The sequence below is a fragment of the Fusarium keratoplasticum genome, chromosome 4 (assembly GCF_025433545.1).
Source record: "Fusarium keratoplasticum isolate Fu6.1 chromosome 4, whole genome shotgun sequence".
NCBI lineage: Eukaryota > Fungi > Ascomycota > Sordariomycetes > Hypocreales > Nectriaceae > Fusarium > Fusarium keratoplasticum.
Genome location: NC_070532.1, coordinates 2,150,209 through 2,166,123, shown reverse-complemented (window position 1 = coordinate 2,166,123; position 15,915 = coordinate 2,150,209). Strand labels below are relative to the sequence as shown.

General features: G+C 53.5%; 4 protein-coding genes and 1 pseudogene across 5 annotated transcripts, besides 1 other annotated feature; 3 read left to right on the top strand and 2 right to left on the bottom strand.

Moving 5' to 3' along the window:
* Positions 1-59: 59 nt before the first annotated feature.
* Positions 60-755, top strand: NCS57_00574400 (Ferroxidase; the record flags this gene model as incomplete). Its single annotated transcript, XM_053055655.1, has 2 exons — positions 60-437; positions 501-755. The coding sequence occupies 2 exons, from the start codon at positions 60-62 to the stop codon at positions 753-755; spliced, it is 633 nt and encodes a 210-aa protein (XP_052914610.1).
* A 535-nt stretch (positions 756-1,290) lies between these two features.
* Positions 1,291-1,725, bottom strand: NCS57_00574300 (uncharacterized protein; the record flags this gene model as incomplete). The annotated part of the gene is made up of 2 exons (XM_053055654.1): positions 1,291-1,384; positions 1,439-1,725. 2 exons carry the CDS (start codon positions 1,723-1,725, stop codon positions 1,291-1,293), a joined length of 381 nt encoding a protein of 126 aa, XP_052914609.1.
* A 584-nt stretch (positions 1,726-2,309) lies between these two features.
* On the bottom strand, positions 2,310-4,704 carry NCS57_00574200 (annotated as a pseudogene). The gene is made up of 5 exons: positions 4,166-4,704; positions 4,035-4,112; positions 3,497-3,979; positions 2,738-3,450; positions 2,310-2,686 (listed from the first exon to the last, which is right to left on the bottom strand).
* Positions 2,310-4,704: a sequence feature.
* A 7,553-nt stretch (positions 4,705-12,257) lies between these two features.
* On the top strand, positions 12,258-13,379 carry NCS57_00574100 (Chitin synthase export chaperone; the record flags this gene model as incomplete). The annotated part of the gene is made up of 5 exons (XM_053055653.1): positions 12,258-12,287; positions 12,345-12,380; positions 12,454-12,641; positions 12,692-12,785; positions 12,834-13,379. 5 exons carry the CDS (start codon positions 12,258-12,260, stop codon positions 13,377-13,379), a joined length of 894 nt encoding a protein of 297 aa, XP_052914608.1.
* Positions 13,380-14,248: 869 nt separating this feature from the next.
* Positions 14,249-15,721, top strand: NCS57_00574000 (General transcription and DNA repair factor IIH; the record flags this gene model as incomplete). The annotated part of the gene is made up of 2 exons (XM_053055652.1): positions 14,249-14,826; positions 14,890-15,721. The coding sequence occupies 2 exons, from the start codon at positions 14,249-14,251 to the stop codon at positions 15,719-15,721; spliced, it is 1,410 nt and encodes a 469-aa protein (XP_052914607.1).
* Between the last annotated feature and the right edge of the window lie 194 nt (positions 15,722-15,915).

Genomic DNA, 15,915 nt, shown 5'->3' with positions numbered 1-15,915 from the left:
ATAGTAAACCATCTTTCAATCAATCACTCTAAATCCAAAGTAATCGCCTCTGGATTTTGATGCCAACCCCAAAAATGTCCCGTCAAGTCGCATCCCAAGCCTCCCGCCTGGCTTCGCGGGCCATCCGCTCATCGACGCCTCTCTGCCGCTCAAGCTTCCGTCTCGCACCCGTCGCATCACGTATCCGCCTTCCCGCCCGCGCCGGCGTCCTGCGAAGCTACTTCTCGACCGCTCCGGCCCGCACGCGGGGCATCATGCCCGACACCGAGAACCCCGCCAAGCCTTTGAATGAGTCGGAGGATGTCCAGCCGAGCATTGCTGTGGCCGAGCTGACCGACGGCGAGTACCACGAGCTTGCCGACGAATACCTTGATAGCGTCGTGGGCAAGTTCGAGGAGCTTCAAGATGAGAGGGAGGATATCGATGTCGAGTTTTCGGTTCGTGCAGCTCTTCAACTATGACTTCATTCTTGGTTCCTCGGCTAACAGATTCAACCACAGTCTGGTGTCCTCACCATCAGCTGGCCCGACAAGGGCACGTACGTCATCAACAAGCAACCCCCAAACAAGCAAATCTGGCTGTCGTCCCCCATCTCGGGCCCCAAGCGCTACGACTGGTGCATCTTTGGCGAGGGCCAGGGCGACAAGGAGGGCACCGCCGTCGGCGACTGGATCTACGCCCGCGACGGCTCGAGCCTGAACCAGGTCTTCCTCGAGGAGCTCGGAGTCGACATTGACGTGCCGGGCGAAGAGTAGAGCTTCCTGCCCAGCGCTGATCGACATCCCGGGAAGAGCGGCTGCGGCGGTGTTTGAGGTGGTTGAAAAGGAACAGCATTGGCATTTTCTCTGGCGTTGAGGGCTTCAGGTAGCCTAGCAAGGATCTTCTCATGGTTTGAGTGTATTATATGTGTAATATCGAGACGAGCCCGAGGTGCTGGGAATGACGGGTAATTCCCGACTCAGAATGTATTCAAGTTTATCGTGCTCCGTTACCCAGAATGCCTGCGGATGTGACTTTGCTCCGCCAATGTGGTGATACAGATACTGTACAGATCTTTCTGCCCCGTTGATGGCTCCCCCCCGGTTCTGATAGGGTGGTGCTGGACCCTTCAGGTGTTGCCTTGAAAGCAGTCTTTTAACAGCTCAGACTAGTTGCGCTGAGAACCAGCTTTCGACTCGGTAGTCCATCTCAGGTAGTCCCCTCGTCGAATACCAACCGAATGATCCTAGTCTAACTGCTTCATGATCAGGTTCCTCCTCGTTGCTCTCGTCCAAGTAAGGTACTCAGATATCAACGCAGAAGTAACCCCATTGTCTTGTTGAGCATAGCCACCGTCATATCGTAATGCTGATACGCAGTCATTTTGACTTCACCCATAGGAGTCCTAAACACACAAGGTCAGCACCAATCCTCAAACTCGGCCTTGTCGCGGACTCACCTTTCCCCCCTCATGGGCTGCCAACTGCTGTGGTACGCCCGCCCGAGCTGCACCTTGACGAGGTTCTTGAGTATTTTGTGCTCCATCCCCTTCTCCCTTGCCGCCGCCTCCAGGAACCAGATGGTCCGCTTGATGGCATTTTCGTCGTATCTCAGCTCGGGGTCGCGGAAGGCGGCGCGCAGCTGGTCGCGGACTACAAAGCGGGCGGGTATCGTGTACTGCACCGCCTGAAGGAGGCAACGGTAGAGGCGCCGATAGGCGTGTACAACATTCCGCCTCTGCCACATGGCTGGTGACCGAGTCTAGGTTGTCTTGATGATTGTAGTTTTTTATACATGAGATGCCGTGGGTTGAATGAGTTTCTATCGTGCGCACGGACCATCTACGTATCTCACCAACAATTTCGCACCGTGAGCTAACACCAGCTTCAAACTTAGCAACATCAGTCGAGTCGTTACTCAGATCAAGTTTATAGTTACTCGTCAAATATAGCTACTCATGACTCGAGTTTTTATCTCACTTCATGCCAAGCATCGCTAATTTCAGGACCATGTTCTGCATTATCTGCGTTCTATCCAATAGCTCACTATGTGTGCTCGCCATACAACCAATGATCCAAGGTCGCCGTCTAATACATACATACAAGCCAAACGGTCTAGTAGAACCTTCATCTCTCTCAAAACTTACCTGTCGTATGGTGTCATTCAATACTCCAAAGACTAACTCAACCAATACCATGCCACACACTTGGCTCCGCTATCCTGACTTGAGCATGTTCGCGCTGTCTTTATCCCAGTGACAACACGCCAATGCCTCGTGCGCCATCTATATGCAGAATCTCTTTATCGACGCGATCCCCGAGTAAACACCATTAATAATCACCACGCCGGCCATCCTCTTGCTGTCCCAGAGGCGCATAGCGGCCTTGAGCGCTGCTACCGCTGTCAGACCTGTTGCGGCCGACCACCCTTGACAGCCATCCACCAATGCTTCGATCTTCGTCTCCACTTGTCGGGATCTGAGACTTGTTGTCGTCGTCAACAGTCGGGGGGTCGAGGGAAAGACGGGGAATGGCGGACGTGGGTCCATTAAATCCCCGAGAGGATCCCACAGGAGAACCGGCCCTCATAAGAGAACTTGTTTCCGCCCCATGCACAGAAGGTGTGCCTGCCACGGTGCTAGCATCTCCAAAGAGCGAATCCATGTCTTCGAGGCGGACACCGCAGGTCTCAGGGTAGATGAAGTACACTGATGGGAGGATTAGCGGAGCCCTAGCATGGTAGAGCAAGGTGTACTTACCGATAATCACACTGGCAACACAGAAGAACGCATGAACAAGGTACATGCGCCACTTGATCCATTCCTGGAGAATAGGCGTCATCTCACCAACCAGCCAGTTGGCAGCCCAATTCGTCGCCGTTGACAGACTGGCACCCTTGGAACGGATGCTGAGAGGCAGAATCTCGGGTGGGTACAGCCAGGGAATGGGACCCCATGAGAAACCAAACGCAGCATTGTAAATCATAACGAACAAGACGACCAATCGGGGGGTCCACTTGACGTCGAGGTACAAGAAGTACGAGATGCAGGACAGCGCAATCGCCATGGCTGCTGCCCCCGAGAGAAGGATCTTGCGACGACCCCATCGATCAACCAAGTACCAAGGGGGGATAGTTGACATGAGGTATGTGAGGCCGTTGAAGCCGGTCATGAGGACGGCATCGTGACCGACCCAGCCAGCAGACTCAAACACGTAGGGCGCGTAGTATGAGATGACGTTGATGCCGTTAAGTTGAGCCAATCCCTGAGCGGACATGGCAATGAAGACGCGGGTCTTGTATCGGCGGAACATCTCGCGGTAGGTTCGCTCGCCTTCTTGGCGCTGCAGGAGCACGTTCATCTTGATCTCACGGTACTCATCTCGAGCCTTGGGGTTGTGAATATCTCCGCCACCATACAGGTTAGCAATGACAACCATGCCTTCCTCATCGTGGTCGTTGTCCAGAAGCCATCTAGAAAGGTTAGCACCCGACATTTCAACAAGTGAAGTGTACTCACCGAGGCGACTCGACAATGACGAGGCTGCCGACACCAAGAAGAGCGCCCATGATACACTGCATAAGCAGGGGAATGCGCCACGAGAGGTTGCTCTCAATGAAGCCACAGCCATAGTCGACCCAAACAGAGGTTGTGTAGCCAACAATGTTTCCGGTGAACTCGATACAGGCGAGCTTTCCTCTGTTGTGTGGGGGAGAAATCTCGGACTGGTAGACAGGAACGATGGTCGAGAGCATACCAACGCCGAAACCAGCAACGAAACGACCGACCATCATCATGGGCATGGAAGTAGCGAGAGTCTGGAGGGCGCCTCCAACGAAGAAGATACACGATCCGTAGAGAATGGTACGTCGTCGTCCAATGATGTCTCCAACACGACCAACCATTAGCGAGGTGATAAAGGCACCAATCTCAAGAATGGCAACCATGGTTCCGACATAGGCCTTGGAAGGCTGACCGAAATAATCCATAAAGTACGGACCACTACAAACTGTCAATGAGGGCTCAATAAGCTGTCAGAATCCATATCAAGACCTACGTGATCACTCCCGACATAACTCCTTGATCATATCCGAACAAGAAAACGCCTAATGATACAAAGATACTGGTAAAGTACCTGGGCGGGCAATCAGTACGCGACGGCGATTCGGTGGTGGAGAGTGCTCTTACAGCAGGGGTTTGCCCGTGAGGCCGTGGATGGAACCTGATCGTCCCGACATGATGGCGCCAATTATGCGTTCACCACGAGTAGGGGGTCTAGGATTGAAGTCTGGGACTTCGATAGCCTCCTTATCAATGAGGGCAGAATGGGAGCGAGAGTGATGGCGGTGATGGGAATCCTGGATGCGAACCCTCTTTTGATTGTGATTCTTGTGTCGACGCTGGACGCCAGCCAGCAGCTCGTCCTCGATCTCGGTGGAGAGCTGAAGGCGAACGGGGTCGTTGTCGGCGAGCTGTTCGCCGATGTCACCCGTGTCGGTCCAGGACGACTCGGAGCCGGAGGAGGAACGGCGACGCTGGGAGCGGGCGGTGTCGGGGTGCTGGTAATCGTAGTCACGATCGTGGTCGTCGTAGTGGGACGAGGCGAGCAATGACGTCGCTTGCGAGTCGGGGTCGTTTTGACTATCAGATCTCGAAGGCAGGGTCCGCAAGGGGATGTTGGAGGGGAGACGTGAAGAATTTGGGGGAGGAATTTTGGGAGGATGGGGCTGTTAAGCAGCAGCGCCCGTCTGCAAAAAGTTTGGAGGTGAAGGGAACGGAAGGAGGAAGAGGCAGGCCGAGAGGCAGCGAGGTCATCGGCACCTCCAAACAAGCAAGGCCAGCGGAGAACGACTCGAACCTAGCGGAACGGGGGACGACGGGGAGGGAGGAGAATGGGGTCGGGTGACCGGGGTGTGGTTCAAGAGACAGATAGAATCAGGGTCTCAAAGGCACTGAGAATATTCAATGGAAGCGAACCCAGGCAGGCCAGGCTCCAACAGATGTGAGGCCTGCAACCACTCACAATCAGCAAGATTGGGCGAATGCTAGTCAGTCGAGATGGAACCGACAGTTCTGACGGGGTCCGATTTGCCTTGTTGGGGTCCCTGGTTGGTGTGGCAGTGGTACCTTTCAAAGTGCGTCACCGGGGGAGGCCAAGGCAGCGCGAGTGTCAGGGTACCTAGGAGTGACCTTGGGCGTGTAGCGTAGCGCAGCGTCCAGTGATGGATTTCTGAGGGTGTCGCGGTACGGGCGGAGAACGCGGGATGCGACTGGGCGCGATCACACGGAGACGACAAGACGGATATCGCGCGCGATTGATGGACCTTTGACAGTCGCTGCAAGATCTAGGCAGGCTGGGGAAAGGGAAAAGCTGGAGTAATGATGCAGCCTTGGGGGGTGGTCGGAGCTGGGGTTGGTAATGGCAGATGACCGACCTCTCAGCGACAATTGAGACAGCGGAGGACCTCGGCGGGATTGGGAATGGATGGGATGTGGGACAAGTGATGGATAGCCCAAGTCATGCGACAGCGGATAACAGCAGCACAGCAGGCGGGCGACGCGGTTCAAAGGATCGACTGAAGGGTGAGTTGGCGCGAAAAACGGTGGTTGTCGAAGAGAAGATGAAGAGGATGAAGGGATGAAGGGAGCGAGCATCAAAGGGAGGTTTTGGGGGACATGGAAGGACAAGTCGACAATTCGAGCCGCGCCCAGGAGACGGGCAGCTGGAAAATAGTATCTACGACTGACTGGCTGCACTGTACTGTCCCTACAGTACTGTAAGGATCCCTCCTATTCAGGGGATATGGGATATGCCGCATTTTCTCAGGAGGCCGCGTCGCCGTCAGCCCGATTATCGATAATCCAATCCTCAGAAGCAAACTCAACTGGCCGCCCAAAACATGGCTGCAGGGCCCCTAATCTTGCCTCTGCTGCATGATCATGATCATCAGTCAATTGACCTTGTCGAGTTTCCCGCCTCAGGGGTAATCTGGCATTTCTTGCCTCTGCGGCTTGAAAGATCCCCAATATTAAACTTCTTTTTCCAACGGCGATCATGGATTGGGTTCAAACGTCAAAGCTTCCCATTTCACATGGAATTTTTTGGTCAATATCGATAAGAAGCCCCCCTAGCTCCACGTTCACGAGCCTCGAGCGGGCGGGCGGGCGCGACCATGCGGTTTACAGTGGGCGCCTGGGGCAAGCTTCAGTATCATGAGTGTGGGGTGCGTTAACCAGGGGAATCTGCCTAGGCCGCCTCAAGCTGAACGAGCCGCCTCGTCAGCTTACTCAATTGTAGCCATGATAACAGTTAATGGTATTCCAGACTCTTCAACGGTTGGTAACTATGCAGTATTTGCCCGATAGCAACTGTAAGCAGTGTCAAAGGCTGTGTTTGCCTCCTCTGTCATGCTTATCTCCAGCCGCATGCTAAACCGACACTCGGCGGCACGTACAGTAACAGAATGGCATAGTACTAGACTTTCATGGATCAATAACTCTCCATTCCACTCAGCAAGAGCAGAAACAAGTCTGACATTGAATCCCCGCGGAGGCTGTGCATGCACAGCCAGTCACGAGGCTTGTTGCCCATTCAGTCGTCACTGAAGCGTGACCTGGGAATATGCAGGGATTCCGTATTTCCTTTTGAACGTGAGGTTCAGACTGCCAGGATGAAAGGGTCTCGAAGTCCACGAGGTTGGAACGCGTCGGTCTCGTGTTCTTGCGTCGAAAGACAAGGCAGTTGGTTGTATCACCTCGGACATGCTACGTTGAAGGATCCATGCCAACGCCTCATGTAAATTCGACGCTGAATACGAAGTCGCAAATGGCAACCTTCAATAGAACTGTATAGCATTAAGAATATCAACCATAATCAAATCGAACTGTTCATGCACTTCTCCACGAAATAGACTTGCGAAATAAACATGTCCTCCACCAAATAAACCAACCTCGTTCCACGCACAAGTACTCACCAAGTACCCCCAGAGCTCCACCCCCGAGATGCACTACGGCACAGAGAGGATCCAGAAAGACGAACGGAGGCGCGCAATCCACGGCCACCCGGAGGCCGAGACCCAACAGGAGGTCTACCTTCTCCCGTTCCACCCACACAGGCGCGAATACACTCCTCAGGGTCACCGTCGACTCTGGCTCCTCCGCCTATCGCCGCCCCGAGATCACCGACTTCAGCGGGTCCTGTTGACTCTGCGGTGGGTCCCGTCTACGTCACTGCGGGCTCTGACGGTCCGGGGGAGTTCTCGACGGAGCGGGACACGTGCGGGATTGATGTCGGTCAGGTCGGTGTTGGTTGTCGGGTCTTGACACCGCTTTAAGCGACACGACTTGAGCCGGATAAAGGCAGATCTTTTCCTCGCCACCAGCGGTTATACAGTGAGTGTAGTTGAAGCTCACGACGTTATGCTATTCATACTGTGCAAGCAAAATCGTTATCGCTCCCCGGTCGTCACTGGTGGGCCCGCTATGAGAACTAGTGCGTCAGGGTTGGGTTTGGAAGTTCATGATGCCGATCTGGTGTTGACCAGTGCTGGAAATCAAGTTCTCGGACATTCATGGTGAGTTATCTCGGTTATCTCCTCACGCAATCGCTGGACTGTCCAATCGACTCGATAAGCTACCTGTTCGGCATCACTGGGCTCAATAACAAGTCCTTGACGCGCTGAGAATCTTGGTGTGAGATTCCCGAGTCCTTGATTGTCTTGTTTTCTCTATCTCCGAGGCTTTGGCGTACGTCCAGCTAGTTATGGCGTGAGTGGTTCTCTAAAGTTGTGCTTTGCAAAGTTGCCTTTATTTCGGAATGTTACAGCAGAGCTGTCGATAGGCCGGCTCTTCAACCGCCTCAATGATGATGTGACAATATGTACTCAATACATCGTTTCCTTGGCAAGGCTTTGTGCTGGAATTCTCATGTTAGTTCCTAGTCGTGGGCTTTCTCTAACATATTTCTCCCAGCCTGTACAGCTACGAGACGCTGCTGTAACTCTCGATGCTGCGATATGTGCCCTCCCTCTCGGGGTGACTTCTTCTCGTGAGATGTTATGTTTCTTTCTCCTTGTCTAGGTAGTTTCCGGTAAATTGTCAAAGGCGCCAGTCACCTCTCCAGTTGTGGGAAACCCGTGTTGATATCCTTCGACAAGAGACTCCATTCCTAGGTAATGGCTAAAGTTGCGGGCATTCACTGAATAGATCTATTGGACATGACCCGTCTTGGGCCTTCCTTGCTAGTTTTCTATTCCTATCTCCCGGTCTCCTTTGTGGCTGGGCATGAATTGTCTGGTGAGGAGACAGCAAGTGCCTTGATGATACGTCCACTAACTTCCAACTAATGCATAATTCAGGCTTCTCTCTGTGGAAAGTAGGATTTGGTGTTGAATGACACACTCGCATTTTAAATCAGCGTTTTCCTTATGCATTCTTCGGCGCTCGTTCTGGGTGCCGCTTCATTGTCGTGCTCCCTCTTGAGAGTGGCTGATGCCACAACAGGTGAAGTTTTCCGACTTGCTTCGCTAATGCTGCGTGACTTGGGTATATTCCGTAGCACGTTCATGTGTTACCCCGTGTAAGCATGGTAAACGCCCTTGGAAGGCCGGTCTACCCCTGGCTTGTTAGATAGTAGACGTTCTGCTCAACCCTCTTGTGGCAGGACAGGTTCGGGGCGATATAGCGCCAGGTCACCCAGTTTATTAACACGGAAGCACGGAAACGTCCTTTCGAATGATTTTCTTGGACATGATTGCTCCCAAATTTGCTACGAACTCAGAAGTTTACTTGGCCTAGCACGGTTTGTGAAATCTGGGGGTGTAGAACGCTGATCATTACTGCTGGGGTGGTATGATCTGAGTGAAACCATTGCCGATTTATTGCTTTTCCCGCATATACCGGCTTACGGTTCTCTTTTTGCGTTTGATCTCTATTCTCGGAGCCTAGTCGTTTGGATTCCCTATTGTTCCTCGGTTTGAAATGTGTCTTAGGGTCTGGTACATCCGTGATATCTTCCCAATTCCAAATGGGAGTCGTAACTTCTGCGACTACAAAAGGATTAGAAAACTCCTCCTTCTTCACACAAATGACTAGCTAGAATACAACTGACTATAGCCAGCCACGTACACGAGTCAGAAATCACAGCTTGTGTCATTTTTGTCAACGAGGTCATGGAAAATGTCGCGGTCTGAGAATGAGCTACCCTACACCACAAGTCGAAACCCTCGAGATGGAGAATGTAGAAGACACAAGCATATTTTCCCAATGTGATCGATTTCCCATCTTACAGGATCCCTAGCTTCCGCGCCAGGGGCAAAGGAACGCCACTTCACTTGCTATTGGTTGTGTTTCATCCTGTGAGACATAACCGTCTCACACCAGCTAGACAGACTTCGATTGCGCAGTTCACCGCAGAAGCCCAGGGATGACATCGAGGCAGAGCACAAAACCCAGCCATCCTAACTAACTACGGAAGAGAAGACATCCGGATAGTGACGGCCCCCATCCGGTCGAGAACTGAACTGGCAGAACAGCTCATGACACCCAGCAGTAGCCGCACAATTGTCGCCACACCTACACGTGTCACGGCCAGAAGTGACCAACAAAGTCGGAGATGCAGTAGGAGGGTAGCAACCATGATCTCTCACCGACAAGAAGTGTGGTAGATATGTACAGCCACAAGCCGTCGTGCGATGCTGGCATTCCTGCTTAGCCACAAGCTGCGATGACCTCAGCCCCCATCCCGGTCTGCAGAATCGTCATGGTCGACGTTCTTGGATGCCACGTCTGAAACCGGACATTGAGTTCTGAAGCACAAAGTGCAAGGTCACGTCAGCTTGGCAGACATGAGGCTAAAAAATCATGGCAGCCGACAGACGATGAAGCAGATCCATCTAGACTCCGAAACGAGGCAGTGCCTGCTTGTCACTTGAGATCGACGAGAGAGACTCCAGAGGTTTGTCCACGACGACATGTTCCTCTGCACGCTGATGCAAAACCTGGGGATTTGGCGTCGAACTTTCACCAAGAGAATGACGAGAATAGAAGGTGGGTCTTGAGCGACGTGGCTGGTGAGGGCGATCACAAAGCCCGTATCCAATGACGGGAGCTCACATTGATGGCTTGACAATGAGTGGCACAGCACAGTCTTCTCGAAATGGCTGTCGGGATGGAAAACCTGCTTCGGCTGTCGCGTGTAAGAGGTTTTATTGTTACATCGGATTCCAAGTTGGTGTCATCACTAGAAGGCAAGGCTTCGTCCTGTCGTGCAGATGGTTGTCAAGGGCTGGGGACCTTCCATGTTGGAGCAATAAGCCGGCGTGGGCACCTCAAGGGAGCTGGAACCCATCGGGAGCGGAAGCAAGTGGGCGTGTGGCTTATTGCGGATGGATGCCATTGTTTAATTATTGATCACCTCGGATGCTGGGAGGAAACGTCAGATGGTGATTAATCGGGTAGCTATTGAAACAAAGGGAGGGATGGCACGTAATTGACGAGGTTATCGTGCAATCCAATGTCAATGGAGAGACCAAGGGAGGCAGCTTTATTGACTCGGGAGACTACCGCATGCCTCAACCATAGAGTGCCCTGCCAAGACAAAGACCCCAAGAAGGTAATTTGCTCTAGGCCTCAAGAGGAAGCGTGAAACGAAACGGCTACGCCGCGACCCGCCGCCAACCCCCTTCGCGCTCCATCTTCGCGACGACATCAGGCTTTTGACTCGAAGGTGAGCAAATCATCGTCAGCACTTAAAAAGCCCCCCCGATCGTTGAAGATGAGGAAGGGGCCCAGGCCAGGCACAGCAGGCGGCAGGAGATGCAGAATGCAAGATTGCAGATGCAAACAAGAGCCGGCGGCATGACGAAAGCAAGCAATGCCCTTCTTTGTTTGTCCTTGGCCTCGCCATCCATGGCTGGTCGATTGTCGTGCATAAACACGCCAATATCGCCTACATTGTGACCTGCAGCGCGCTTCAGCCCTTCTGGAAAGGCCCGTGACTGGCGGGATGTGACGGTGATGGGTTGGTCCATGTTGTTGTGCAGACGTTTAGAATGGAAGGGCTGGATATGACTGGGCATGGAGGAGCAAGCATAAACATGTCCATCTCAAGTCCACGAATCTCAAAAGGGCCCATAGCCTTGTTATATCCATACTGTCAATTCTGTGCCCATATCTTCCCAACATGACTCCATCTCTCACCTCTCCAACCTCTCCCTCTTGCAGAATCGTGCGCGTGAACAGGTGGGAAGGTCTGTCTGTTCCTGGTCCAGTCCAGCCCAGCCAACACAAGACAAAAAGAGGCTTGTCTCATGCCTGCAACAGCAATCTCACTGCCCTGGCTTCATCAGGCGTGGCCCGTCGCAATTTGACTCGGGCAGGCCAATGACGAGCACCCAAGCCCCTAGTGTTCAGGCCGGCTGGCTGGCCCGCCATCTCAGCCGACGGCCAGTCAGCGGCCACCGAGCGCCCCCAGTTCCTGCGTCGTAGGGGGCCGGGGTTTCCAAGGTTCCAGGGCTCCCTGGCCTTGCTCGTGGGACCACTCACGAAGGTGCCCAGCTCACACACCTGGGCAGACACCCAAACTTTCCATCCAAGGAAACCCTGCTTCGGCCTGCCACCCATGCTCTGTTCTGGGCATTCTGGGCCGCTGAGACCGCTAAATCCTGCTAGAGCTCCGCTGGTGGGCGGCTGTTATATTGGCTCCGGCCGCCTCCTCTCACGTTGCGCAAAGGGTAATCAGCTTTCTCGCTACGTTAGCAGACAGACTCTGTAGATCAGCTTGGCCGGCTTCCTGCCCTGCCCGTTCGCAGCAAGCGCGACCACCACAGCAACCGCTCGTCATCACGATCATCCAATCCACATTGAACGAAACGAGAACCAAAGAATTCTACTCTTTTCATCATCATCAGTCGATATCCATTTCCGACGCGAAATCCCGCTCGAAGCGCGCAATCGATTTTTGGACCGAGGAGGTTAACCAGCGAAATTAAGCCTCTTTCCCGCACCAGCCACCGGCCTCGTCCTACCAACGACCGACACCAACAACCTCGATACTCCCGACTGGGGAAAAAACCTCGATTTCACAACATCGCCCTTTGAATACGAAACCGCAAATCAAAGAAAAAAGCGCACGATCGACTTCGCATCGAATTTCCTTTGTTGATTGTCGTCATTCCTCGGTGGGCCGACTACAACGACGACCGCTTCTTTTCGATCGCTCCCGTTGTGATTGCTCTTGGATGCACCCCCTTGATCAAGGAGCTACGCATCCACAGTCACAATGGGGTCTACCAAATTTGGCAACTTCAATGTACGCCTCTGTCGTCGCGACTTTTACATGTGCAACTTCTGATATCGTGTGCGACAGGATTTTTGCAGAGACTCGACTCTCCCAGTCTGCAATGTAGGTTCACCATAGCGACAAGCCGTCGTCATGTGGAGACGAAACAATGGGCCCTGACTAACTGATCTCACAGCTTCTATCCAACCCTACCCACGACCAGAATGACCCGAGCTGGGGAGGTTGCGAGCTCAAGGGCATTCCCTTGAGTGGGAACAGGCACCTTGGAAACCTGGGATCGATTTTGCTTGCCGGCATCGCCATCGCCGCGGCTAGCTTTCTGGTGCTTCGCTCAGAGAGGAAGCGAGCAGCTGTTGGACGAAGGTACGCTCTAACATACTATTTCTACGTTGCCTGCGCTAACCCGTATACAGGGAAATGCAACTATTCCTGATCGGCTACATCATCATCAGTATATGCGAGATCTTCTCAGTTGGCGAATTCCCACTGAACAAGACTGCCCGGATTGTATGCTCGCTGGTCTCGGATTCTGATACAATGCGCTGACCCTGCTAGGTTTTCTCTGCTGTTCACATTGGCATGATCACTGCCACAACCTGGATCTTGTTCCTTAACGCTGTTGTTGGCTACCAGATCATCGACGACGGAACTCCAATTTCTGTCATCCTCTTCGTTGTCTCAGCTGCCGCGTTGCTCATTGGCAGCGGGTATATCGCCCTCGACACTGGCCTATCGTGGACAGGCTTTTGGGACTCCAGCTATAACAGCCCCAACAGGAACATCGCCATCTACGTCCTCTACCAGCTCTTCCCCCTGGTCTGCCTCGTTGCGTACTTTGTCCTGGAAGCTATTCTTGTCATCCGAATCCTTCGTGAGCTTCGACCCCTGCTCTACCTTGTGGGAGCGGCCCTGCTCTTCGCCATCGGTCAGGTCTTCAACTATGCCATCAGCAAGTACATCTGCGACGGCACTAGCGGCAAGATCGACGGATCTCTTTTCCAGACACTATTCACGCTGCTCTCTGTCGTCATGATATGGATCTTCTGGTCTAGCATCACCGAAGATGATTGGCCAATGCCCGTCACCAGCACCTATCCTTAGATCAAAGACGACGACACATCGGTATGTTTGGAGCGGCGTTTCACGGTGGCGGCGTAAAATATCTTGGTTTCAATGTCTCTCATTTTTACTCGACGACTCTGCTCACGGTCGAACGACGTACACATGTTGATGGGAATGATTTTTGATGGAGCACAGCGAGTCGGCATTCTTTTTGGTGTTCTGGGTCTCTGCCGTGCCCAGGAAGCGATACGATACGGCCATGCGACAGCGATTGGGTATCTAAGCCAGGGGCATTTTGCATACGACTCTCTATTGAAGAGGAGAGGACATATTCTTTTCGAGCCTTGCCGACGGGATTTATTGGCGGAAGTGCTTGCTGGATTGAGTCTTGCTGGTCTGGGCTGGTGACAGTGATCCGCTGGCCTGGCCTGTATATAGTGGTGGTTTAGTATAGATTCGACTGCGTAGTTATACCCTGATGAGCGACTAATGCATAAGATCGAATACAGATTCGATTAATACAAACGAATTGCAAAGAATAGCTGGTTTCTATGCACCTGTGAACTCTGGACATGGTGAAATGGCACATGTTAACAGGCCTCTCTTCGATCACATGAACGTTATGGACCACAAGCTTGATTTCCATTGCTATGGCATGATTGGCCCTTTTCTCAACCTTAAAAATCTTGGTAAGTGGGCCTTGACAAGGCTGCGAATCCGAATCACAGCCTCGTTCGCTTTATTTCGTCACCTCTAGGCTTCACCCACCTTATCAAATTTCTTTTGTCGTCCATCTTGCTATTGCTTCAAACTCGCCCCCCTCAGACTTGCTACGAAACACGATCCTTCGCATATAGCCACTCTCTATCGCCACCCTCTACGAACCTCGAGCGACCCAAACCGCCACAATGGCTGACTCCGATGGCGAGTACGTCGCCGACGACATGTCGGACGACGACATCATGGACCACCGCGTCACTGACGACGACCCTAAAGGCGCCGGGGGGAAGTCTTCGCGACCGCATAAGAAGGATCGTAACGCGACCCGGGCCTGGGAAAAGTCGAAGCGCACCTGGGAGACGAACCTCCCCGAGGAGGACCAGGACGGGCTACTGAGCCTGACGGCCCTCGAGGCCGAGAAACGCAAGCGCCTGCTCCGCGACACGACACCGCTGCAGAGAGGCATCATCCGGCACCTGGTGCTCGTGCTCGACATGTCGTTCGCCATGGCGGAAAAGGATCTGCTGCCTACGCGGTACCGCCTCACGCTGAGGTACGCCGCCGCCTTTGTCCGCGAGTTCTTTGAGCAGAACCCTATATCTCAGCTTGGAATCATTGGCATGCGCGACGGTGTTGCGGTGAGGATTAGTGATGTTGGGGGGAACCCGGCTGAGCACCTGGAGCGGTTGAAGGGCTTGGAGGATCAGGACCCTCAGGGCAACCCGAGTCTGCAGAACGCTCTGGAGATGTGCCGGGGAGCTCTATTGTAAGTTGGCACCCGATGCAGTCACTCTGTTGCCGGTCATTTAAGCTGACATCTTCTGGAAAGCCACGCGCCATCACATGGCACTCGAGAGGTGCTTATCATTTACGGCGCCCTACTATCGAGCGACCCGGGCGACATCCACGAGACGGTTGGCAACCTCATTACGGACCGGATACGTGTGTCCATCGTCGGACTGTCAGCACAGGTGGCCATCTGCGCTGACCTCTGCTCGAGGACAAATGCCGGCGACGAGTCGCAGTATAATGTGGCCATGGACGAGGTGCACTTCCGTGAGCTCTTCCTCGCCGCCACCACGCCCCCGGTCACTCGGACCGCTGAGCAGAGCACGGCAAGCTTACTCATGATGGGCTTCCCGTCCCGTACACTCGTGGCCGGTGGCGATACAAGCTACTGCGCCTGTCATAACCGACCCTTCCGCGAGGGCTACCTATGCACACGCTGTTCCGCCCGCGTCTGTCGCCTCCCCGCCGAGTGTCCTGCCTGCGGGCTCACCTTGATTCTTTCCACCCATCTCGCTCGCTCTTACCACCACCTGTTCCCTCTACGAAACTGGGTCGAGGTTCCTTGGGCTGACGCCGCCCGCTCCGCAGCCTGCTTCTCCTGCCAGGCGCCATTTCCTGAACCGCCAAAGACAAAGGCCCCTGATAAGCCTAAGGAGGATGCGGGACCCAAACCGGCAAAAGGCGTCAGCGAGAGCGGCCGCTACGCGTGTGAGGTGTGCCGGCAGCACTTTTGCATCGACTGCGATGTGTTTGCCCACGAAGTCATCCACAACTGCCCGGGCTGCCAGAGTATAGTCCAAAAGATGGATGGTCCCGTTTCGGCTGAGCCGAACGGTACGGCGCACAGCAACGGCGATGTAGTCATGACATAGAATTCTGGGAAGGAAGAATAGGGGGACTGGACGACGGTATACCCGGGAAAGCAGAGATTTAGCAAGCTGTTGATTTTCTTGTAACAATAGCTTATCACGGATGAGCATCATCATATCATATCAAAACGGCCTCAAATCAAAGGTAAAGGGGACGGAGAGGCGCATCAATGGGTCAAAGCATTTTTGTAACAAAT